The 26,418-nt window shown below is 41.5% G+C and overlaps 1 protein-coding gene across 1 annotated transcript in view; it reads right to left on the bottom strand.

Annotated features, from left to right (window-relative positions):
• Nucleotides 1-26,418, bottom strand: part of IQSEC3 (IQ motif and Sec7 domain 3) — a 152,554-nt gene that overhangs the window by 53,621 nt on the left and 72,515 nt on the right. Inside the window, exon 3 of the mRNA XM_027857356.1 lies at nucleotides 19,383-19,620. Within this exon, the coding sequence (XP_027713157.1) occupies nucleotides 19,383-19,620 (238 nt within the window). The remainder of the gene's footprint in view (nucleotides 1-19,382; nucleotides 19,621-26,418) is intronic.

The raw sequence follows: 26,418 nt of genomic DNA, 5'->3' as shown, positions 1-26,418 counted from the left end.
AGGCTGGCTAGCCATGCAGAGTACCAGATTCAGTGAGAAGTTATCATCGGGGTGAAATGTCTTGCCTGAACTTTGACAATGTCAGGCAATGCCAAATAGGACTTTCAGGAAGCAAATATAACAGTCTCAGCCCAGTAGGAAAAACATGCCCATGATGGTATGACAGTAGGCAGAGTTCTTGGAATGGTAGCACCTATAAGGGTACAGATTCTAAGGGCTGTTATGTCCTGCATGATGTCAGCTGGGGGTGGGAAGCTATAGATAGAAGATAGGAAGGAAAGGAACCATCTTAGGTTTTGAGCAATTGCTGCTGTCCATCTTTCTGGCCTCATCTTGGAAATTGCTGGTTCTCTCACTGGCCACTTGGCAAGTGACTGATTGCCTTCTGGAGCAGTATAATCCAGGCTAAATCTTGTTTCTCTGAGAAAGCTAAGAGTTCAAAGGAAGAGCTAAGAGTCAACCCTGGGAAGAGGTCCTTTGGGTCTACAGGACCCTTAAAAGGAAGGCTAAAAATTATTCCTTGAAAGAGGTCCTTTGGGGTCCAAAGGAAACAAGGTTAAGGAGAAAGGGTTGGGCTGGGGGGGGGGGAGGGATACAGCAACATCCCTAAGATGGTTTAACCTCAGACAAAATTATATGGCAAGTGAAGGTTGTCTTCAGTGCCCTACAACCTCCACTTTTGTCCCTATGCAACCTCAGTAGCCCAGTTTTTATGCTATCACCTACTCCCTTTATGAACACCTGTTTTAGGAAAGGATCACTCATTCCCACTAAAAAGTCAATAACTGATAAGTTTTAAATGTGTCTTTGGAATCACAAAATGTTAGAGGTGGAGGTGATTTTAGAGGTCATCTGGTTCAGGGAGGCTTAATCTTAGGTCCATGAACCTCAAAGGGGACCATAGAGATTTCAGGGGATCTATTAACTTGGACAGGAAAAAAACTAGATCTTTATTTTCACTAACCATAACTAAAATTCAGCATTTCTTTCAATTACAAATGTAAGCAATAAAATATCCTTCTGAGAAAGGGGTCTATAGAGTTCACCGGACTATCAAAGGGGTCTATGATAGAAAGGTAAAGAAACTGACTCCATTTTACCAATAAGAAAACTAGGCCCAGAGAGGGGAAGGGGAATATACATATTCCCCAATATAATACTGCTAATAAATAGCAAAGCAGGAATGCTAATCAGGTCTTCTGACTCTAAATTCAGTTCTCTTTCTACCGCACCATAATGCCACCCTTCTCAGGGGGTAATCACATTTAAATAGGGGATGATCCCTAAGTCAAATGCCTGAATCTGACATTTCAGGCAATAGCCATTTCAGGCCTTGGGGGAGATTTTCTGGGGGAGAGGGGACTTTCTTAATGTAAATGGGGGATGGGAGGGTGAAAGGGGAGAAGCTAATCAATTTGATGAGATCACAGCGCGTAGACCTTTGTTAGAAGGTAACTCCTTCATGTAGAGCAATCACTCAATCAATAAATGTTTACTAGAATCTACCATTGCACTGGGCTGATAGACATATGCCCTGGCACCTTGCTGACAGAACAAAGGGAATTTATTGTCTATTTGGCTCCCAGTAACTGGAGCTACCTCTAAGATTATTTGGCAACAGAAGGTTTGGGGGACCTCCCCCATGATATGCAACCCAAAAGTGAGCTGTAAAACAACTGGATCCTCTTGTTTTTGCTGGCTGGTGGCTCTCTCTTCCTTGGACTTCCAGACCAAAGTGAAGCCAAGGGGGGGAGAGGGGAGCGTCTTTCTCCCTTCCCAACCTTCCCCAGCAGTATTGGTGACTCATAGGTGACACATGGCAGTGCTACTCGCATACAGCCAGAAAAAGAGAGTTGAAAGACACTGTAATGAAACTTGAGTCTCTCATGTAGAGAAGGGATTTGGAATGCTGTAGGCATTCTTTGTTGTTAGTCATGTTCGACTCTTTGTGACCTCATTTGAGATTTTCTTGGCAAAGATACCAGAGCAGTTTGCCATTTCCTTCTCTAGCTCATTTTATACAAGAGGAAACTGAGGCAAACAGGGTTAAGTGACTTGCCCAGGTCACATAGCTAGTAAGTATGAGGCCAGATTTGCACTCAGGAAGATGGGTCTTCCTGACTCTAGGCCTGGTGTTCTATCCACTGTGCCACTTAGCTGTCTTTTCTAGGTGCCCAGAATCTAGCCTCATAGCAAGGGGAGGAAGAATGATTTTCTTGCAGCATCAGTTTTGAGAGGTACTTCAAATTAGGTAACCCCCATTTGAGAGTTTCTGAATACAAGAGTTCAGTGAATGAATTGTCTGGGGAAAGATTTCCTCGGTGCAGCATTCTCTTTGGAGAAAAAAGAGGGTTCACATAGTTCCTACAAAATAGTCTACTTGGAAAACAAAGCCAAGGAGATACTAGGGCAATATAGATCCTCCAGAAAGGGGATTGCTTATTCAGTAGCCACCAAAATATGTTTCATTTCTGGAGTAAAGTCTAAACCACAGAGTGGTACCTGGATTCTTTGTGGAGATTGTGTCAGGAAAAGAGGGTTTCCTTAGAATGACAACGTGGAGCCTGATAGCAACTTCCCAAAGCAGTGCTCAGGAAATCCCCTGTCTCTGCCTAGGTTAAGGGAGGAGGGTGTCTGGGGTGAGCCTGGATCCAGACCCCAAATATATAGCTTTGACTGTGACCTCTTCTACTTACTGCCTCTGTGATTCAGGATAAGTCAACTCACACCTCTCAGGGCCTCAGGTCCCCTCTCTGTAAAATGAGGGCATGATACTGGCTGATCTTTAAGGTCTATTTTATCTCTAAATCATATTATCCTAAGTCCAAACTCGTCTGTTTGGACCTCACCACCGAAATGTACCATAGCCATATCAAACTCAATATTCCAAAATGGAACTTGTGAAATCCTTCCCCCAGACCCATCTTTTCTCCAGATTTCCTCATTTCTGCTCATTTCATCTTTCCAGTCACACAGCTTAGAAACCTCAGAGTTGTACTTAATTGTCCCCTCAAATACCTCCTATTCCCCACCACCACCACCACCATCCCCACATCACTAACAATTGCTGACTGAGTCATGTTTATTCTACCTTCACAACATCTTCTGCTCTCACCTTCTGTCCATTTATACGAGGAAGGAAGAAAGAAAACAAACATTTATTAAGCACCTACTATGTGCCAGGAAGTGTGCTAAGTGCTTTACAAATCTTATTTCATTTGATCCTCACAACAGCTCTCAGAGGGAAATGCTATTACTATCCCCATTTTGAGTTGAGGAAACAGACAAATAGACCATAAATGACTTGCTGAGGGTGACACAGCTAGTTAAGTGCCCAAAGTTGGATTTGAAATGTATTTTTTTAAGTTGTCAAGTCTTCCTGAGTCTAGGTCCAGCACTCTATCCCTCTCACCACCTAGCTGTCTCTAATGGTATACAACTACTAACCTAAATCAGGTCATGATTACTTCTTGTTTTGACTACTACAATGTCCCCCTACCCCTAAATTAATCTCCTTGGTCATCAAATGAGATAATATAGAGGGAAAAGAGATGAGGACTGAGGACAGAATCTTGTGGGTACACCCATAGTAAGTGGGATTGAACTGGAGGAAGATCCAGCTTTGGGAAGGAGGAGAACCAGCAGTGTCATGAAAACCTAGAGGAGAGGGAGTCCAGAAGACAGTTATCTGTAGTGAGTGCCAAAGGCTGCAGAGAGGTCAAGGAGAATGAAGATTGATAAAAGGCCATTAGATCTGGAAATTAAGAGATCACTGGCAGAGAAAGTGGATGTAACAAGTAGGGATGGCTTTCTCAAAGAGTTTAGCCACAGAAGGGAGGACATATGCAAAAACTGCAGAGTTCATGAACAGTGGATCACTTGTGGGTGATAGCAAGATCAAAGGTATGATCATCTCTGTGTATAGCTAAGGGGGGTGGGGTGGAGGAATAAGTTGGGGAATGAGTAAGTTGAGAAACTGGGAAGTTAGATTGTTTGAGGCAGTATCAATACGTATGTTGAAGTCTCCAAAAGTGAGAACAGGAGTTGGGATGGAGAGAAATACTGTGAGCCAGTCACTGAAGTCATTGAGGAAGGAAGCAGAGTAGCTTTGGGGTCAATAGATAACAGCTACCAGAATTTTGAGTAGATGATAAATCTGGATTGAGTGAACCTCAAAGGAAGAGTTACTGAGTATTGGTGATAGAGGGAGAATAGAGGGAGGAAGGGGTATTCTGACTTCCCCACCATGACCACAGCTAGTAGGGAGTATGAATGAAAATGTAACCAGTAGTAGAAAGTGGTACCCAGGGATGCAGTGTCATTAGGAGGGAGCTAGGTCTCAGTGAGAGCCAGAAGATGGAGAGATTGAAAAGAAAAATTTTAAGATGAAGACAAGTTTGCAAATTGTAGAGCAGCCATATTTCAGGGAGCACAATGGAAGGAGTGGGTAAACCTGGAGTGGGACATTTTGGGGTAGAGTTGAGGGAATGGAATAGTAATCTGGGATACAGAATGGGCTTTGTTCAGCCATGGAAAGATGGGAGGCAGGAACTAGCAAGTCGAGGCACGTCTGGTCTGAAAACCAGAGAAAGCTCTGGGGCAAAAATGGAGGCCTGAATATAGGGCTGATGCAAACTTTGAATCCAATACTTTCTTCAAGTCTCAGTTCTGGGACCACTTCCTGTTTAAACCTTTTCCTGGTTCCCCCCATTGTTGTGAATTATTTCTCCTCCTCAAATTATCTTAAATTTACTTTTCTACATAAACATATTTTATTCTGAGAAGAATATAAATTCCTTGAGACATAAAATGTTTATTAACCACTTAAGTGCCAGGGATATAAATACAAGCAAACAAGATGGTCCCTGCCCACAAGTAGCTTACATTTTAAATAGAGGAAGACAAAACATGAAGCAGAGCTGGAAAGGAAATAGGGAGGATGCCCATTCCCTGCTGGTGAGGAGGTAAAATGAGGAAAGTGAATTGAACTGGGAATGTCAAGAGCAGGGATTGTTTGACTTTGCCTTCACCACTCCAGCATTTAGCAGAGTGCCTTATAAGTAAGTGCCATAGAACTTAATGATTGCTGGGCAGTTGCCAGTCATCTTGACTCTTGTCTTGCCACTGGACTCTAATCACTCTGGAGAAGAGAATGGGGCTGATGACTTTGCACAGCTCTGCCTCATTTAAATCCAATGCACTGGCAATTCAAGACATCACCCTCGTGACGTCGTTGGTCATCTTTGAGCATAAAGGATGAATAACAACAACTTAATAATTGTTGGATTAAATTGAATGACATTCCAAGACAGACTTTGGAATCTAGAGCATGAAAGTGGACATAAAAACAATGCATCATTAGTTTATTAATTCTACTTTAGTAAATATATGTAAAAGTAAAATGTTCTCTCTTAGTTTGTATGTTTATTTGATTATGTTTTTGATCAAATGAGATAACATACGTAAAGTGCTTTATAAGACTTAAAGACATACGTAGATGCTAGCTATTAGTGATAGTGCTTATTCTTGATGGTTATTAAGCCTACTTATCCATCTTTCTGCTTCCCTCCAATTCGATCCCTCTTTGCAAGGTAGGCCATATTCTCTTTATCCCACAAACTGAACTTACTCATGTTGTAGAATAAGCAAACTTTTCTGTCTGCCCAGGTCATACCTGTCCTTCAAGGTCCAACTAAAGCCCTACCTCCTTCAAGAAGACTTCCCTGACTGCCTACCTCACAAGGTTACCATGAAGAAAAGGTTTGTATACAATAAATTGCTGCATAAATGTAAGCTACTGCTATCATTGGTGTTATTACTCTAGCCTAAGTTGATTTCTGTCTGCTCTGAAAACCTCTTGCGTCAGTACCACATTGATAGTGTTGGCCAAAGAACAGCTGCTTATTCAACCCCTTACTCTAACTGAATTTGAAGAGTGTCCAAGGTAAGTGGAGCCACATCTCTCTTCTGTTAGTCTCACTGTGGCACCTTCCAGCATAGGGTCAGTTCATGATTTTGGCCTCCTATATGCCTCTACAGGCAGCTAGGTGACCCAGTGCTGGATCTGTAGTCAGGAAGATTCATCTCCCTGAGTTCAAATCTGGCTTTAGATATTTACTAGCTGTGTGACCCTAAGCAAGTCACTTCACCCTGTTTGCCTCAGTTCTTCATCTATGAAATAAGCTGGAGAAGGAAATGGTAAACCACGCCAGTATCTTTGCCAAGAAAACCTCAAATGGGGTCACCAAGAGTTGAGCATGACTGAGACAACTGCACAACAACAACAGTATATGCCTTTGCTTCCTCATCACCCAACCCTTTGCCATCTGTGTCTCATTCCCACCATCCTACTGAGATTTTTCTCTTAACTAAACTCCTTAAAGGAAAGAAATGCTATTTTTCATCTTTGTATTCCCAGACTCTAGCAGTATGCTTTGCACATAGGTGGGGCACCAATAATTTCCTAAACGCCAATTCCAAAGACTTTTCCTCGGTCCTCATCCTCAAGCTTTCTGCGGTTTCTGATATTATTAGATACTTTCTCCTCTTTTTGTCTCTATGAAATAAAATTCTTCTGGTTTTCTTCCTTTCCTTATAAGCACTGTTTTTTTAATGGATTTTTTCATCTCCCCAATCCCTTAAAGTCACTGTTCCTAAAAACTTTGCCCTTGATCTTCTCTCCCTCTATACTCTCCCTCCCTTGCTGATCTCATTCACCTCCATGGCTTCGAATATCATATTCTCACAGATGACTTCAAAATTTTATCTCCTGCCTACCCTTCTCCCAAACTTTAGACCTACATTTCAAGTTTCCAACAGGACATCAATCTCTGGATGTCCCACCCTTCCCTATGTCCCACAACCCATAAATCTGCTACATCTATTTCATTTAGGGGCATCTCCATTCACCCAATTACTTCTGTTTGAAATTTTGCCTTAAAATCTTTTTCCTTCTTCATCACCACTTATATCCAATCTGTTAATAATAATATTAAATCACAATTCACACTTACAGCAAGGCAGAGCAGGTGGAGATTTGGCCTCAGAATCAGGAAGGCTTGGTTTTCAAGTGGTACCTACTATGACATATATTGGCTGTGTGATCTTGGGCAAGTGATTTAAACTCTCCCTCAGTGACCAAGAAGCTTTCTAAAGCTGAAAGTTACAGAAAAGTGACTGATCTGCATTGGTAGAATACGTATGTGCACAGGAAGTTCTCTACACTAGCAAAATCACAGGTCTGGGTATATATAGTAGTTTTCTACTGTGTCCAAATATAGGTTGATGGATATAATCAATCCATTAATCAACAAGCATTTATTGAATACCTACAATGTGCCAGGTACCCTGCTAGGTGCTAAGGATACAAATATAAAAAAGTGAAACAATCCCTACTCTCAAAGAGCATAAATAAAGATGTTTCTATAAAAAGACATAGATTGATAGATAGTATTACTATTGAAATTAAGGTGAACTGAGGCAACAAAGTTCTGAGTATATTCAATTTATTAGTAAGGCTAGCAGTTACCAGTAAAAAGGGTCTTTAGCTCCTCAGCAAGCTGAAAGACCTCGAATGAAGGCTGATGGATCACTTTTACAGACAAAAAAAAAGGAGCATCAAAAAAAAAATAGAAGGCAGCATCATAGATGGGGAAAATAATATGATTGGTTACAAAGCCTGAAACATCATTGATGTGGGGGGCAATATGATTGGATGGAAACTGGGAATGCAGGGCAAGCAACTCCTCCTTCCATCTTGTCACTAGGAAATTCTGATTGATTTAGTCCATCTGCAAGAATAACTGATGGTATATAAATAATAGATTTCCTCTAATTGCTCAAAGACACCTAGGGGTATAGATATAACAGGTTTCTTTTAATCAAAGTGATTTATAGGGAAACAACTTTTAGACTTAACTCAGAGAAAAAAGATTGAATTTCCAAACTTAACTCAAAGATAAAGAAATGTGTCTTAGGCAGTTATATAAAATGTTGGTGGTGATACAGAATGGAATCAATGACAAAAATGGAGATAATATCAATTTGATTTTCTCAATAGCTAGAGATATTCCAGGTTTGTAAAGCACTTTTGGGTCATGGAGAGTCAGATATGACTAAAATAACTGGACCACAACACCATTCAAAAATCCTCACCACAACAGCCCTGTGACAAGAACAGTACAAATATTATCAACATTACTCTACAAATGAAGTTTTTTTTTATTATCCCTATGTCACAGATGAGGAAACTGAGGCTCTGAGAAGTGTTTGAGGTAGGATTTGAACCCATGACTCTCCATGCCAAGTCCATCATTTCGTCCAATATTATATGCTGCCGTCCTCTAGTTTCTTCCTATACAACATCTCTTACATGCATCCCCTCTTCTATTTTTATTGCTGCTACCCTATTCCAAGCTCTCATTATCACTTGCCAACACTATTGCAAAAAAACTCCTAACTGCTCTTCTTGCCTTCTCTTTCTGCCTCTTCTTCATCTTTCACACCATTCCTTATGCATATATCAGATCAGGTAACTCTGCTCAAAACCTTTAATTGACCTGTTATTGACTATTAAATAAAATTCAAACTCCTTTGCCTGACATTCAAGGTCTTCTGCTATCTGTTCTATGTTGCTGTTTGTGCTATGCTGCAAAACCAGACTATTTGTCTTCTACTGGATACATCCTATTCTATCCTACTTTTTGGCCTTTGTCATCCTTTCCACCTAGAATGTTATGCTCACTCCCACTACTGCCTACTGAAATATACCCATCCTTTAAAATTCAGCTCAAATGCCATCTCCTCCTTTCCTGAAGCCTTTCCTGATCCTCCCAAACATTAACATCCATTTCTCTCTTAAGCATCACTTAGTTTTTACTCATCTCTCCCTCCCCACAATTAGATGGTGAACTGCATGAGGACAGGGCCCAGATCTTATCTATGTTTGGTATCTCTTCTAGCATCTAGACAGCACTCCGCAGATTGGAGATGCTTAACAAATATCTCTTTAATGAATTTTCTCCATCATCCTTTCAAATAAAACGTCACAAGCTTTTTCTATCCCTCATCTCTTTACTACTTGCTATTTTGAAGGAAACCCTGTATCCAAATCTTATAGCTCCAGACTAGGGCTCTGTGCCAGAAGCAGTCAATTAATAGCATTTATTTAGTACCTACTATATACCAGTCACTGTGCTAAGTTCTGGAAGCATCTAATTTGGAAGCATATTAGAGATAGAAGGGATTTAGAAGCATCTTATACCATTTGAGCCTTTGACATCTTCTAGGCTATATTTGCCAAACTGTGTCCTGTGGAATCCTTGTGTTCTGTGCAATGTGAATAGGGGTTCCTGTGATCATAGGGATTGGAGCTGGGAGGGACTTTAGAGATCATCTAGTTTGCATTTTATGGATGAAGAAACAAGGTCCAGAGAAGGCATGTGACTTGCCCAGGGTCACAGAGCACCTATGCTAGCAGAACCAGTGCAAATCCCATATTTCTTTTCAAGTGCTAGTCCTCAGTTCTTTTTCCACTACAACATGTTATCTTCACTCAATACCAGTCATATCTTCCTGGTTAAATTTCATATATCTCAAATACTTATTACATGTGATATTTGGGGTGGTATGAAAATACATTTACTTTCCTGTATTTTACTTCAAAACTCCCCCTTCCTTCTTTGTCCTGGAGTTATTCTCTCTCCATAAATCCTCCAGACTGGCCCTTATATATCACTCCCAAAAGTGTTCTGTCACCAAATTTGTTTTCCCAGAGAGATAAAGTGATTTGCCTAGGCTCCCACAATTAGTGGTGGAGCTAGGATTAGAACCCAGATCACTTTATTTCTGGTCTCATGCTTTCCACTGCTTTCTACTAGCCCAGCCTCTGCTATCATGCCCAGTCCATCAGCTGCTGCTAGAGACTCAGAGATGGATGGCCAGGAGTGCCTTGAGTACAATGTCCTCTATAGGTATTTCAACCAAAACATCACAACTCTTCCCACATTCTCAGCTCTCCACCTCCACTTTCCCTCCTTGGGAAATTCTAGATCTGTGTCTTATAAGAACAACGAGGCAGGGAACATGACAGGGTGGTACCAAGATGAGAGAAGAGTCAGGGGTTGAGATATGTTTGAGATAAGATTCAAGTCCATTATGCCGAAAGGATCATTCCAGGAAAAGCCGACAATTTTATATGCTAGGAGGTTGGGGAACTATAAAAGACATAACAGAGTCCTTAAAGGGAGTCTTTGGAGGAGTAGCAATAGCATAGTTGATGTTTGTTTGCCTGAGAGTCATTTGCTTTTAAAGCCTGCCTTGCCCATGCAGGGTCCATAGGCCTCAGTTGTCATTAATGTCTAATGACTCCTACAGAGTTCTTCATGACTCCCTTTGGCTCAGCAATTTCACAGATCTTTGCCTACCTCTGGTGTTATCCCATTTCTCTAATAAGTATCCATGAAACAGAATATGGGGACAGGGTTAAAGAAGAGAAGGAGAATCTCTAGAGGCCAGAAAAGGCAAATTGGAGATGGAAGGATGGGGGGAGCATCTCCTTTGACTTACTCCAAGCCCCATGCATCATCAGTAATTATTGCTTAGTCACTCCTCCTTAAACAACTGTCTTTAGCTAATACCAGAGGTGAGGGGGCCTTTGAACAGGGTTCCATTTATCTAATATGCCTCTTAATGTTAATTAGTAGGCTTCATTTTGATGGCTTGGGGCGTTGGGGCCTACACTGATTGGGATGGATAAGAAATTGATGCTGAGTTGGGTTGGGGGTGGAGTGAGAGTGGCTGTTAGGACCTCACAGTATGTATGGTTACCATGGCCATGGATCAGATGTGGGGTACATTAGGCCTGGGGGGGGAGTCAGAACTCATATGTTTAAAGGTTTCTTCTGAAACTTAGATCAGTGTTTCCAAAACCAAGTCACACTTCGACATAAAATATCTAAATTCTCTACTGAAGACTGCTCCATCCTCCATAGCTTTAGTAAAATGAATAACTCTGAATGACTCAGAGAGCGGGAAGAAGGAACAGGGGAGGAAAAGACAGCCAGATGTAGGTGGACCAAGACACAAGTCACAAGAAGGAGAAGAAGAAAGGGAAGCCAAGATTTTTTTAATGTATAGGTTCTAAAAAAGTAATTACTTTTGGTAATAAAAGATTTGCAGATCAGTAACAATTTGTTCCAGAGTGACAATTAGAAAACAAGAAAAATTTTTAAAAAATCTATATGGAACAACCAAAATCTTGGCCACACCAAACCAAGCCTAAAAAATTATATTTAGGTCACAGTCTACGTGTTCTGGGATGAGGAAGCTAATTAGATGCCAGAGAAGGAGTAACAAGGAGTAGGCATGGGAGAGGGAGACAAAAATACCCAAGGTGGGACAGAGGTCACAGGGGATTTGGAATGTTCAGATATGGCTTGTTTAGAGAATCCTACAGAAGAAAGGTCTGTCCTAAATCTCAGGTTTGATACAAAGAGGGAGGCAGAGGTTCTCTTTGGACCCTCTACAGAATAGGCAACTGAGCAAGGCTGTTGGAGAGCTTTTAATTAAAGGATGGGTACCCAATATCCTATGCAGGAGAAGCTGCATAAAAGATGTCATCAGAGAAATGTATGATAAGAGAAGAAGATAGGCCTATGGCATGGTAAGAATGAGGGATAGCCATGGAACATATCATATACTTCAATGGTATTCATTCAATATCACAAAAACAAAAGGAAGGTTCCCAACACATTGGTGAAAATCCCTGGCCAGATTGATGGGAGGACATAGCCAAGAGTCACTAGATGGCCAGGCACAAATAGATTGCTATTTGCATTACTGGACAGAGTACTCGTATTCGATCACAGATCTAATGGAGTTGGAGTGCCCATCCTTTTGGGAGAGCTTAGGGTTCCTCAAGGTGTGGAGGATGGGGAATGAATGAGATGAGTCAGAGAGAATTCTTCCCATCTCCCCCAGGACCCCAAGGGCCTATAGCCACAGTTCTGCGACCCTTACTCATGTGCCAACGTAGAAGATTCCTTCTGTTGTCTCCAGTCTGATCCTTTTACTGGCTCCCTTTCCCTGGACCCATTGCAACGACCACCATTTTACCCTTGAGTGAGTATAACCCTCGGTAACACTGAATTCTTAGTCTGACTTCCTCAACTCCTGGGTCAAGGTAGAGGGAATCATAGGAGGTGGCATCATCTTGCAGATTTGGAATATTGACACTTTCTAGAAGCCTATTATGAGCCCAATTCTGCATATTCCATAGAATTCCATACTCCATAGACCTGGAATGGGTGAGGAAATTGGGGGAAGAGAGGTTATTTGACTTGCCCAAGGTTTAGAAGAGAGTCTAGAACCCCAATTCCAAGCCTAGCACTTTTTTTTCACTAAACCTTTCATGCCACCTCTCTGAATGCCCTGATGAAAGGCAACATTTTGTTGTTGTTTAGTCACATGTGTCTCTTCGTGATCCCATGGTTAATATAGTGGGAAAAGTATTGAACTTGAACTCAGAGAACTGGATTCTAATCCTGGCCTCTAACCAGTTGTTTGAACCTTAGGTAAATAAAATAATGTTTCTGGGCTTTGCTTTCCTCATCTGGTAAAATGGGACAATAATAGCTTCTTTTTCTGCCTCACAGAATTGTTTTGAGGATAAACCTATACTGTACTAATTATTATGATTGTGCAGGTTTAGGGGAGTAGAACTGAGAAGAGTTCCATGGAGGAGATCCACACAGGAGCATAGAGACCTTGAGGAAAAGGGAGAAATTGGGTGGTGGACCTGGTTGGAAGCTGAGAGACCTCTTCCAACCTGAGAATGTACAAGTCCAGAGGACCTGAAGGGAGTCCTAGATCCTAATTGGAAAGAATCTCAGGAGATCATCTATTCTGGTTCCCTGCCTTACCATTTTGTAGATGAGGCAATTCGGACCCTGAAAGGTTAACTTGGCTAAAGTTGCAGAGTGAGTTAATGGTGGAAGCGAAGGTAAAAGACAGGTAAAATGCCTCCTAGTACATCATTCTAGTCACCACAGCAAAATGCCTCCCTCAAATCCTAGACTTGGTACTCTTACATGTCTCCCAACCTTATACCATCAGCTTCCATTTCTCTCTCTCTCTCTCTCTCTCTCTCTCTCTCTCTTTCTCCCCATCAATGAGTAACCAGGTTAAATGAGGGTAACAGGGTAGTCCAAAATTGTGATGGGAGATTACAAAGTATTATGTATGCCCATTGCATGAGAAAGGAGTGAATAAAACCGGTGAAGAAGCAATGAGTTATACCTGGGGAATATGTGGGTAGCCGTTGGCTATCAATGTTGCACAGAGCTTAACATGCATGAGTGGGATAAGCTCAGGAGATCTGAATCTGAGCAGACCCTCCAACAGCAGAATGTTCTGGAAAAGGGAATTGGCACTGGCCAGTTTGGCAGGAGATGGAAAATAAAGAGGCCACACATTTCTTTCTCTATCCCAAATGGTGCTATATCTCATGATGCACCAGCCAACCCCCTCATGAGAATCAACAGGAAACCATCAGCAAATTTAAAGCTGGCCAGAGGGTCCACTGATAAAATTATTTTTATATACTGATTCTTTGTATCTTTTGTATTATTTATGGGTTAATTCTTTCCTTGTGAATAAATTCTTAGCAAGCTCACTTGGATCCTAGAATGTGTAGTAGGGAAATACAGAAGAAAGGTTAATGCGAGCAAGAAGCATTGAATTATGATAGTAACGTAGGAATGATTAGCAAAGTATGAGCAGAACATTGGACTTCGGACAAATGAGGGTTTCAGTGATTAGTGAGAGGATTCATCCAATGCTTCAGGATGGTCCTAGCGCTGGTGTTTTCACAGAAGAGTCCTCACAGATTATCATCACAAAATTATAGAATTTGGAGCTGCAAGGGACCTTAGCAGCCAACCAATCCAACTGATAACCAAAAGGAAGCTCCACTATAACTTGCTCAACAAATATACATCTAGCCTCTGCTTGGAGACTTTGAAAGTGGGAGAATCCCTTATCCCTCAGGGCAGTCCACACCACTTTGGGAGAGCTCCCATTGTTAAGAAGTGTTTCCTGACATCAAGCCTAAATTTATCCTCAACTTTACCCCATTTCTTCTGGTTTTGCCCTCTGGGTCCAAACAGAACAAATCTAATACTCCCTCTACATGACAGCTCTTCAAACACTGGAATATACCTGTCACATCTCCCTGAATTTTCTCTAGGTTAAACATCCCTGATTCCTTCCATCAATTCCCCAATGACATGGACTTGATTCTCTTTACCATCATAATTTTTATTCCCTCTACGTTTGCCAGCTTATCAATATCCTTAAGCAAGGTGCCCAGAAATGAACACAATATTCCAGATGAGGTCTGATCAGGGCAGAGTACAGAGGAACTACCCTCTCCCTTTTCCTGGAAGCTATGCCTCTCTATAATGAAGTCCAAGATCACATTAGCATTTTTGGCTGCCACATCTCATTGCTGACTCATATTGAGCTTGCAGCCCACAGATACCTCCCGATCCATTGTCTAATCACGTCTCCCTCATCCTGTACTTTTTAAGCTGATTTTCAAACCCATGTAAGACTTTACATTGGTCCTATTTATCTTCTTAGGGGAGAGGCAACTGACTGTAGTAGATGACCAGCCACTAAACCAGAAAGACCTGGGTCCAAGTCCTGGTCCTGACACATACTGGCTATGCAACCCTGGACAACTCAACCAACCCCTCAGTGCCTGAGAAAACCTAAGTTTCAGAAAAGGCACCAACTTGCATTAATTACTAATTAATTAATTAGTAATTCACTCATAATACTAATGAAATCACAAGTCTAGATCTTATCCCTGCCACCTTAGGGATCATAGGAGGCACCATAAGGATTATTTAGTCTAGTGCTTTCACTTTACAAAAGAGAAAAGTGAACCTTAAAGAAGTCAAGGTTGTTGCGTAACTCACCAGCAGCTACAAGAAATCTAATATAGTTTTCAAAGCCTATGATCTTTCATTCTCAGTTTTTAGAAGAGAGGAGAAATAGCAAAGATGAAATTTGAGTCTAGGTTCCAAAACCAGTGCTCTTTCCACTCATCCAATCTCCCCTTCCCTCCCCTGGATTTTACAGATAAAAATAGAGAAGTCCAGAGTAAGGAGAGTGACTTTTCCAAGGTGACACAGTTTGTGATAGAAACAAGACTGGAACCAAAGTCTTCTAAACCACATTCCAGTGTTCCTTCTTCACAGTATTTCCACCCTAACTTCTTAACAAAATTTTAAAATTCTTAATTTAAACATAAAAAGCATTTCCAGACACACAGCAGAACACAAAAGAGGGTTCCTTGTGAAACTGTGAATCTCCATTTAATTTCATTTGCTTTCTTTAAAAATAGTATGTCATAAATTCTCCATACTACTTTCAAAACTGTCCTTTTCTGTGCTTCTGAAATTCTTTCTGTTCTCTTCTGTGCATTTGAAAATGTTAAAATGGCTCTTTTGTAGGCATCCCTATTACTAACTTCTACTCCTTCTCTCCCAGTTAAAAACTGAGAGAAAAAGGGGGAAAAACTTTGAACAAATAAGCATAGTCAAGCATAATGAATCCACACATCGGCCATGTCCACAAATGTATATTTCTGCACCTTATGTCTGTCACTTGTCAGAAAGCAATATGCTACGCCATAGAGACATCGTCGGTCATAGTTCTTAAATTGTTCAAAGTTAATTTCCCTTGCAGTATTTAAAATTTTTTTATTTTTAGGCAATTGGGGTTAAGTGACTTGCCCAGGGTCACACAGCTAGTAAGTGTCAAGGTTTGGTCTGAGATCAGATTTGAACTCAGGTTCTCCTGACTTCAGGGCCGATGCTCTATCCACTGCGCCACCTAGCTGCCCCTCCCTTGCAGTATTGTCTTTATATAATTCATTCTCCTGTTTCTGCTTACTTTACTCTGCAAAAGTTTATAATATCCAAGATTCTCTGAAATCATGTTCTCCATTATTTTTTATGACTCAGTGATATTCTGTCACTCATATGCCACAATTTGTTCAACCATTCCACAATTACCTAAGAATAAATCAAAGGCATGCCCTTAGATTCTAGTTCTCCCTTCCCTTATCTTCTCTCTCTCCCTATTCCTCTTCTCTGTTCTCTCCTCTGTTCTCCTCTTTTCTCCTCTTCACTTCTCTTCTCTTCTATCCTCTCCTTTCCTTTTCTCTCATCTCCTCTTCTCCCTTTTAATTTTTTTCAGGATCTGGAAATTTAGTTTATGACTATTCCCTCCCAATATTATCTTCCTTTTTACTGCTTCCTTCCATTCCTACTGGTTTACCTGTTAAGTTTGATGTATTTCTCCACTAAACTGTACATTCAATTCTCTTTTGTCATTTTCAGATGAGCAAAGGTCATCTGATGCCCACTCCTCCCACCCCTTACTCCATATCTATACATTCTTTTTCTCACATACCTCAATCATAAGAAATCACACCTCCTTCTTCCTCCTTTCTGCACCAGCGTATTCCTTTTACTCTCCCTCCTCTTTCCCCTCTTCAAACTTTCAAAGCAGAACCAATCTACCCCTAGGGCCTTTGATTATCTTATTTAAGTCCCTCAATACACTTTGAAGACATTAAGATTCTGAAAGGGATGTGCTACTTCTCTCCATTAAAACATTATCACTACATATCATATAGCTCCTTCCAATTGCTTTCTAGTTTTCTCTGGAATCTTCTGTTTTTATTTCAGAATTCCTACTCAAATCTAGTCCTTTCACCAGAAATATTTGAAAGTCTTCTTTTCCATTAAAGGTCCACCCATATTCTTTACCCTTCCCATAAGATTATACTCAGCATTGCAGGGTAAGATATTTTAAGTTGTTAGCCTATGTCTTTCGCCTTTTGGAATATGTTATTCTAAGATTTCCTCTCATTTATTATAAAAGCTGCCAAGTCTTGTGTGATTCTAGCTGTAGTTCCTTGTTTCTTGAATTGCTTTTTTTCTTGATACTAGGAGTGTTTTTGGTTTTCTTTGATGAGAGATCTTTGGATTTTTGCTTTGACATTACTGGGAGTTTTCCTTTTGCAGTTCCTCTCAGGAGGTGATCAATGGATTCTTTCTATCTTTACTTTGCCCTCTGGTTCTAATAGATCTGGGCAATTTTTATATATGACTTCTTGAATATAATAGCCAGGTTTTTTTTCTTTTAATGGTAGGTTTCAGGTAATCAGATGATTCTTTAATTATCCGTTATCTCAATTTTCCCCCTATTTTTTTAATCTTTTGATTTTTATTCTAACATTTCTTGTTATCTCATGGAATCACTGATACCTGTGTGGTTCATTCTAGTTTTCAGAGATTCTATTTTTTTTTTTAGTAAGAATTAACAGTTTTGCTTCTAGGCTAGTTATTCTACTTCCTTTCCTTTCTTCCAGAGATTTTATTCCATTTTTCTATTTTGCTTCATTTCTTCTAAGTATTCAAATCATCCTTGTAGAAAATCAATTTTTCCCTCCTGCTTGCAGTTGTTATGGAATTTCTCATTCCTACTGGAGAATCTCTAGATTTTAAATAATTTTTATACTGGTTTTAAACTGGTTGGTTTCTTTGATTTTCTTATCTCTCCGACTTTAGCTCCTGAACTGGGGTTTTGTGCTAAGGTCAGGTTCTGTATCCTGTTTCTATTGGCAGGACTGCTTGGTCTCATCTTGAATTCTCTGGGTTCTTGTGCTTCCCTCTACCTCCCAGGATTAGGACTTCCTGTATCTTCAGGTTCAGAATGCCGGATCTTCAAGGCCCTCTCTGGGGTCTCAGAAGTGTTAGGAACCCTAGTCCTTGGCTGTCCTGGTCTGAATGCTGTGGTGACACTGCATCATGATGGTCATTATCCTCTGCCACTCTCCCAGGTCTTCTGAGGTGCCCAACTCTGGGACTTTCTGATCACCCTGGACCTTTTTCAGGGTGGCCCTCCATTCTTCTTGCCTCTAGACACAAAGTCTTTCAGGTTACATGTGTCCCATCTCTTGTCACACGAATGCACACTTTGCTAGAGGGCCTTCCATTTCTATTGCTGCTGGGCTTCTGGCTGACCTCTTATGCAGTTCTGGTATGGAAGAAGTGACTTAGAGTAGTTTCTCATTGGATTTCTGTATCGTTAGTCGGTCTGGTGCAAACTTCAGGACTTTACTGGAGTAGGTATATGAGATTTGGGCAGACTGCCTTCCCTTCAGGCAATTATCTTGGCAAGAAGGCTTCCCCCTAACTTCTGCTAAAATACCGAAAAAAATTTAAAATCCTTTTATTCTCCACATCCCCTGGCTCCTTGACCCTCACAGTGAGTCAAAATCTGGAAGTATCTTATTTTATGCCAAGTAAAGAGCTTTTCCTATCTCCATTCCTCCCCCACCCCTCCAACAGACACACATCTTACAATCAGGGAAAGGGAAGCTAATGATAACAATCTGGAGTATCTCATCATGCCTGGGCCCTTCATGCTGAATCTTATATTTGAGTGGGTGGGTGTGTATCTAACTCAACCACCTTATTTTTAAATGAGGAAACTGAGCCCCAAATAGGTTAAATAACAGAACCAGTACTTCAAGTTCTAAATCCAGTGCTCTTGACATGATGCCATATTGCCGTCTTTGGGTCCAGCCCAAGACAAGAAATACCTAGGACCATACTCCCTTCTCAATTCTTTCAAGATCCATCTAGTTCTTGGACAGGTATATGATCTGGGCTCTCTGCACTGTATGGACTTTGTGGCACAATGGAAAAAAGCACGGAATTTGGAGTCAGAAGGACCTGTACTAAAATTTTGGCTCTGACACCTACCACTGTCGTGACTTTGGGCAAAGCACCAACCGGAGCCTCAGTCTCCTCATCTTTAAAATGAGGAGGTTGGATGAGATGGTCTCTAAGGTGCCTTCCAGCTCTATATCTATGATCTTCTTATTCCACTAGAAGGCAATGATGCATTTGCCTAGTTGCCAGATGACCTGAATTGTTCATGCTTTCCCTATAGGGTCATAGGGCAGCAGTGGCCACAGCCCCTGGGCATTGCTCAGATGCCTGGTGTTAAGGGGATCTGCTCAACGTTCTGTGTGAAGGTCCTACATCACAATGAATTAAAGGATAGGAGATATTGACTGGTCTCTGCCCTAGGTTCCCAAGAGGGATGCAGGAAAGATTCTGCAAGGAAGATGGCTCAACTGAGGAACAATTAAATAAATATTTCTTTGGAGGAGTTGGCCTTGGGGTGGTGGGTGGGAGGGGCAGGGCACCTGGAACCATAGTGACAATCCCCAGAAACAGGGCCCCTTCTTGCCTCCCCTCCCCACCCTCCTCCCTCCCCGTGGAGGCCCTGGGTACCTGTTTATTCTTTAAGTCAAGGGACAGCTCGTAATCAGAGGCAGCAGGGGCATGGGAGCAGAGCACCTTGGCATGCTGCTGCCGGCCAGGGGAGGCTGTGTGGTGGAGGCTGGCCTTCGTTGCCAGCACGGAGGTCCCCCCTGCCCCTAGCAGCTCCTCCTCCTGCAGCTCCTGGGCGCTGGATCTGCTGGCCGAAGGGTCCTCTGTGCCACCCCCGGCATGGGTGTAGGAGTCGTCACTGTAAACAAAATGCAATGGTGCTCGGTTGGGGGAATGGGTTAGGGGTGGGTGTGTACAGATGGAGTGCTTGGGCCCTCGTCCCCCACCCAGGCTAGAACTCTTTATCTGGCAGGGGGAACCTGAGGTCCAGAGAGTGGAAGTGATTTTTCCCAAGTTCACACATCACCTCTGAACATGGGAGGTGTCACATCAGAGAAGGTTGCCTTGGTCAACACAACCTCAAGGGCAATCAGGCTTTTGCCCAATGACCTTAGGATCTACACTTTGGTCACTTTTCACAATGAGGCAGAAGGGAATTGTAGTGGTCTGAGCCCTGGACAACCTAATAATCTGATATCTTAGGATTTACCTTTCTTTTTTTTTTTCTTTTTAGGCAATTGGGTTAAGTGACTTGCCCAGGGTCACACAGCTAGAAAGTGTCAAGTGTTTGGTCTGAGGACAGATTTGAACTCAGGTCCTTCTGACTTCAGGGTTGGTGCTCTATCCACTATGCTACCTAGCTGCCCCCAGGATTTACCTTTCTTGATGTCTAGAAGTTGTTCTACCCAGAATGGTCCAAGCTCTCCAGGATACTGAGATTGGGAAAGGAGGGAGGAGTAGGAGGAAGTCAGAGAGATGAATTTGACCTTCAGTGACCCTGGGAGAATGAGTGTGGGACTCAGGAAGGGAGGGGCTTGAAAGTCAGACTTAACATGAAGAGGGCATGAGCCAGACTATACAGAGAGGCTAGATGAACTCATCTTAACATTGAAGAAATTGGCACAATGGGCTGGGCATTTTTCCATTGGCTTTAAACCCTGAAAACTCTGCCTGGTCTCAAAGGGATTTGCCCAGATTATTTTGTGATTCTCTCTTGGACAAGAACTTTCTGTCTCCCTTGATTGGGCCTATTCAAGTCACACTTAAATAATAGGATTTAGAGCTGGAAGGAAATTTAAAGGTCATCTAACTTTAAAAACTGAAACCCGCAGAGGTTAAGTTCTTTTTTAAAGTAACACTGATAGTAAGTTGCAGAGATGAGATTCAAACCCATACCTGTTGGCTCCAAATCCACTGCCATTTTAACACATTGCCTGGGGAAGAAATACCCAGGTCCATATTATCTTCCTAGTTCTTTCCATTTCTTCTGGGGTCAGGTGGTTAGGCCAGCGGTATATAAAATAGCCCATGGGAAGTGGGCAGACTTCATACTCACATAGACTACATGGACTACATGGTCCCTTTGTGTGCCATAATGGGACTAAAATCTACCAGTATTTCCTCATAATATGTTAGACCACCCTTCCTCCTTCCCTGCTATAACATGGATCATTAATTTTCCTAAAAGGAGACAAAGCAGTCCCAAGACCTGATTGGCCCCTGATTCTCTGATGAAACTTACTGGTTACCTAAATGCATTAAGAAGTCCCACCTGTAGTCAGTTGAGGCTTCTCTGACTTGGTGGATTTCCGAAGACCATGCATGTCCTCCCCCATATCCTACCTATCTTCCGTATGGAGATGATGAGTGGGGGAGGAGGAAGTCTCATCCTAAGCACTATTGTATCGTTGTATATCCTTTGCTGTAAGGCAAAGTAAATCTCTTTTTGTTAATTGTTCAGTGACTTGTTCACAATTACCTTATTTTATCCCAACTTCAAACCTGAACTAAGAGAATATTGGCATTAGGGAGCCCTACAATAGGTACAAGAAATGCTTGGGAAAGTGGGGGTTGGGTGAGGAATTGTAGGGTATGATTAGACTCACAGGTAAACCTATAAGTCTATCAAGAGCACTTAAGCACTTAGTGCTGGTGATTCGTCTACATGGGGTTCTTCTGGTATGAATCTAAAGCCATTGTATCAAAGTACATCTGTTTCTTATCTGCTCAGCTTCTTCCCCACTTTCCCTGAAGCCAACACTTGGCTGGGCCAATGACCTCCCCTTCTTGCTCTGAGACATCACCATGGAACATGGAATTGCCATGAAACCTTCTTTCATGTCTCCAGCAGCAGGAACTTCCTCAAACATGCCACTGCACTTTGACTGGGCCTTTCCTATTCACTGAACAATATACTATCTTAAAGCAAAGTTACTTGTTTCTCTGTCTTACTTCCCTACTAGACCTTGGGAGCAAGGATTGTGCCTTATTTCATCTATGCATGTAATCTGCACAGAGTGGGTACTGCAGCTATCATCTGACCAGGGCACAAACCAATGGTTTCTGTTAACTGTCACTTCTCTCTTTTTTGGAAAATCTGCCTTCATTTCCCTCCCTCTCCAATCTTAACCCTATAGTTAGCCAACTCAACTCTATGCTGTCCTTGGCTCTTGAATCTTTTTGCACCTATTGCAATTATCTCTTGTCAAATCTCAGCCCTGGCTTACTCTCATCATGTGTTTCTTCCATTCCTACTCATGTACTGCTGAATGTAGTTGGAAGTCACATCACTGATGCATTCATGCTATCTAACTTCAACTATGTGGCAAGGCCATCTTTTTATTCCTCTCTAATTGATTCCCTATTTCACTTCCAAAAAGTCTCTTCCAAATTTTCTTCCCTCAAACCATGACATCTTCCCTTCCCTGATCCTTTCTCAGCTTAGGACTTTGACTCTTGCTTTATTGAGAAAATTGAAGCCATTTGACATGAGCTCTCTATTTCTTCATATCAAAGCCCTTCAGCCTTTCCTCCAGTCTTTGATAATGATGTGGTCTTCTCTTTGCCAAGGCAACCCTTCTCTGCATGTGCGCTTGGTCTGATTTCCTCCTGTCTTCTCCAGAAGACTGAAACCTCAATCATTCTCTCTCTCTCTCTCTCTCTCTCTCTTTCTTCCTTTATCTTTCTACTGGTTCTTTCCTTACTTCCTTCAAACATACTCAAGTGTTTCTCATCCTTAAAGAACTTTCAGTGTACTCTACCATTCCTTTACTTATTATCCTATACATTTTCTCCCCTTCTCAAACTCCTGGAAAAAGCTACGTATACTTTCTGCCTCCACTTCCTCTCTTCTCAGTCATTCCTGAACCCTTTGCCATTTGGCTTCCCACTTCGTCACTTGACTGAAATTGTTCTCTCTAGAGTTGCCTGTTTGCCTAATCTGATTGCTGCATTTGATATAGTTGACTGCACTCTCTCTCTCTCTCTTTCCCCACCTCCTCCCTCTCTCTCCATGGATACTCTCTCCTCTCTCAACTTTCCTGACACTTCTATGTCTTGATTCTCCTTCTGTGTAACTGATTCTTCTCAATCTCATTTGCTGACTCATCACTTAGATCACAGCCCTTCACTATGAATATTCCTCGAGGGTCTGTGCTAAATTCTAGGTTCTCTCTTCTTTCTCTCTCAGTAACATTATCAGTTCTAATGAATTTAAGTCTCATCTCTATGTCAATGACTCTAATATCTTCATATCCAGCCTCAGCCTCTCCCTTGGGCTTCAGTTCCACATCACCAGTTGCTTGTTAGAAATTGCAAGCTATATATCTCAAACTAATAGGAATAGAAGAAGCACATGATGAGAGTAAGCCAGGACTAAGATTTGTCAAGGGATAGAATGCCAATAGAATGGACAAGGGGCAAGTTAGATGTCTCAATATCTCAAACTCAGTATGTCCAAAACAGGACTGACTTTCTTGTTGTTTTCTTTTTCCAAAGGCATCCATTTTCTAAACTTCCCTGTTTCTGTGAAAGGCACCACTATTTTTCCAGTCTCCCAGATTCATTACCTTGGCGTTAGCATAATCTCATTTTCTCTCACCCCACCTGTACAATCAGTCAACAAATCTTGCCATTTTAAAACATCTCTTGCACCCAACCTCTTCTATCTATTCACACAGCTACCCTTTTAGCTCAGGCACCCATCACCTTTCACCTAGATTATTTCTCAGTCTCCCTGATTCTACTTTCCAAAATTCAGTTTACTGATGAAAACATCATTTTCCTTAAATGTATATCTGACCATGTCACTCAGCTTTTCAATCATCTTTGACAGCTGCCTTTTAGTTATATATAGTTTATATTTAGTTAGGATAAAATATAAACCACTCTGTTTAGCTTTTTAAACCCTTCACAACCTTGCCCCAACTTATATTTCCAGGTCAGTTTTATATTATTCTCCTTCCTATACCTTGTAATACTGCCAGACTGGTCTCTGTTTTCTTCACAATTCAACTCTAACCCCCATCTCTGTGTCTTTGCACCGGCTGTCCCCCATACCCAGAAGGCATTCTTTCCTCCCTGCACTTCCTAGACCACCTCTCAAGCACCATCTTCTGCATGAAACCTTCCCTGATCCCTATAACTAATAACAGCCTACCCCCCAAAACTACCTTGTATTTAGCTACTTTGTATTTATCCTTTTTTATATTTATACTGCAAATACTTACGCACGTCCTTATTCTCTCCTCTGTCAGAATAGAAGCTAAACTCCTTGAAGGTGTGGATTGTTTCATGCCTCGTACTTGTATCCCCAAAACTCAGCATAATGCCCAGCACACAGTAGGTGCTTAACAAGTCATTGTTGATTGATTAATCTTGGCTACCTACCGTGTCACACTGTTCATGCGTATTGATCAGACTTTATTGCATCAAGCTGTTTAATAGCCTTGGGGATTCTGAGGCTGGAGAGGGTAGGCAGAGACCATTCAATCTGGGTCACTACCTCCAGCCAGGACTATGCTTTAGCCATCTCACAAGGATCTTACGCTTCTGCTGCTCCCAATTCGGGCAATAGTTAGGTGACTTACTCAAGTTCACGTAGTTTTTAAGTATTCAGTCAGTCAGTGAATATTTATTTAGCACCTACTATAGAAGGGACTGTGATAGGTGTTAGGTATGCTTTCACAGACCTGTGATCTCAGCTATGTGGGTATTCGCTCTGGTGATGCAGATGGGGAAGGGAAAAGGAAGGAAATAAGCATTTATATAGTGCCTACTGTGTGCCAGATACTGTGCTAAGTGCTTTTTACAAATTTTATAGTATTTGATCCTCACAACAACCCCGCAAGGTAGGTTCTAGTAGTACCTCTATTTTACAGATAACCCAGTGAGGTAATATTATTATCTTCATTTTATAGTTGAAGAAACTGAGGCAAACAGAGGTTAAATGAGTTTCCCAGAGTCACATAACTAGTAAGTGCCTCAGGCCAGACTTGAACTTAGGTGTTCCTGACTCCAGGTCCAGTGCACTATATCACCAGCTACCACTCAACCCATCCATGTCCTGTCATCCAGTGATGTCCATGTCCTCTACTACATCCTCCACAGAGGGTCCATCCGATGTGCTATGGGCCTTCCCCTAGATCTCTTGACATTTTGTGGATATCAACGGAGGACCCAGGCTGCACATTAGAGATGATTGGTCCATGTCCTATTCTGGTGGTACATTTTTCTGACATTATACTTTAATGCCACTTCTCTTATGCAATCTTCATTGGCTTCAGACTACTCACAACCAACACTGGCCTTTGAGGTGACCCATAACTTTATTTCTTTAGAGACTGTGACTTGCACAGTATCATTGTAATAATAGTGATGGTAAGAAGGTAGATTATTGTTTCAGGAATAGGCTTGGAGTCATTAAAAACACTGCTGGCCATCCAAAGATTTTTTCAAATGACCCAGTACCCTTCCTTTTAAGTTCTTAACTCTTATAACCTGACATAAGGAAGTTCTTCTGAAGTGCTCATTTCAAATATTTCTTGCTTCAGCATAATATCAAGTAATCCTTGGGGGTCCTGAAGAAGACCATTCATTATCACTAGCAGAATAGCTCTTCATGGACTTGAAACTGCTTATTCAAACCTCCTTCCTCCCACTCCTGGTTTTCTCTTCTCCAAATAGAACACGCTTCCAATTTTTAAGGCATCTTTCACCCTAAGGGCTTTTAAAGGCTCTATAATGAGCTTATGACCAATATGGAAAGCAAAAGCACTTTTAATAAAAGTCATGGGATTATGGGAACATAGAACTTAGAACCGAAGGGACATTAGGACAAACCTTCCTTTTAAAGACAAGGACACTGAAGCCCAGACAAGTGACATGACTTTCCCAAGGCCATGCAGATGTTAACAGAAAAAGGAATTTCCAGTCTATTTGTCCTCATTACTCCTTGCTACAACCCTTGCAAGGACTTGGGAATCAAGACAACACAGATTCTGGTTCTGACTCTACCACTGACCATCTGTGTGAACTTGCACACGTCACTTCCCATCAGTATCTTCATTTGAAAAATAGACCAGATGATGGTTATGGTCATTTCTGAATATGACATTCTGTGATTCTGTGAATTCTCATTCCCATTCTAGTGGCCTTTCCCTTCCTTAAAAGCCTCAAGGATCCAAACTCAGTGACCTTGAAGAAATGAGTGTGTGGAGATGCAACATCTAATTATGGAAAATGAAAGGCATTGTGTGTCAGGGGGCAGGCATATGAACAGAGGCATGCCATGTACATGTGAACCCGGAATATTCTTGGGAGGAAATTCCAAGTGAGGAAACCTACTATGGGCGCAGAAAGATGTTGGATTACTGTTAAACTGTAATGACCCATACTTCTTTACAAGTATGTGAGTGACTAGAGGTATGGCGTACTGAATATACTGTCAGACATAATTGATATGTTGGTTGGTTCTGCTGAACTTTTTTTTTCCTCTTTCTTTTTTTCGTCTTCGTTATAAGGGCTGGCCCATTGGGTGAGAGGAGATATATTCAGAAATTGAGGTGATGTGAAAACCTAAGGCATTCATAACATTTTTTAAAAAGAAGGATTTGGGGTACGGGGTGCCAGTTCATAACTCATATGAGATGCACATCAC

The sequence above is a fragment of the Vombatus ursinus genome, unplaced genomic scaffold, assembly GCF_900497805.2.
Source record: "Vombatus ursinus unplaced genomic scaffold, bare-nosed wombat genome assembly UNPS02012082.1, whole genome shotgun sequence".
NCBI classification, from domain to species: Eukaryota; Metazoa; Chordata; class Mammalia; order Diprotodontia; family Vombatidae; genus Vombatus; species Vombatus ursinus.
The sequence above is the reverse complement of the archived record's forward strand: the minus strand, read 5'-3'. Positions and strand labels throughout refer to the sequence as shown.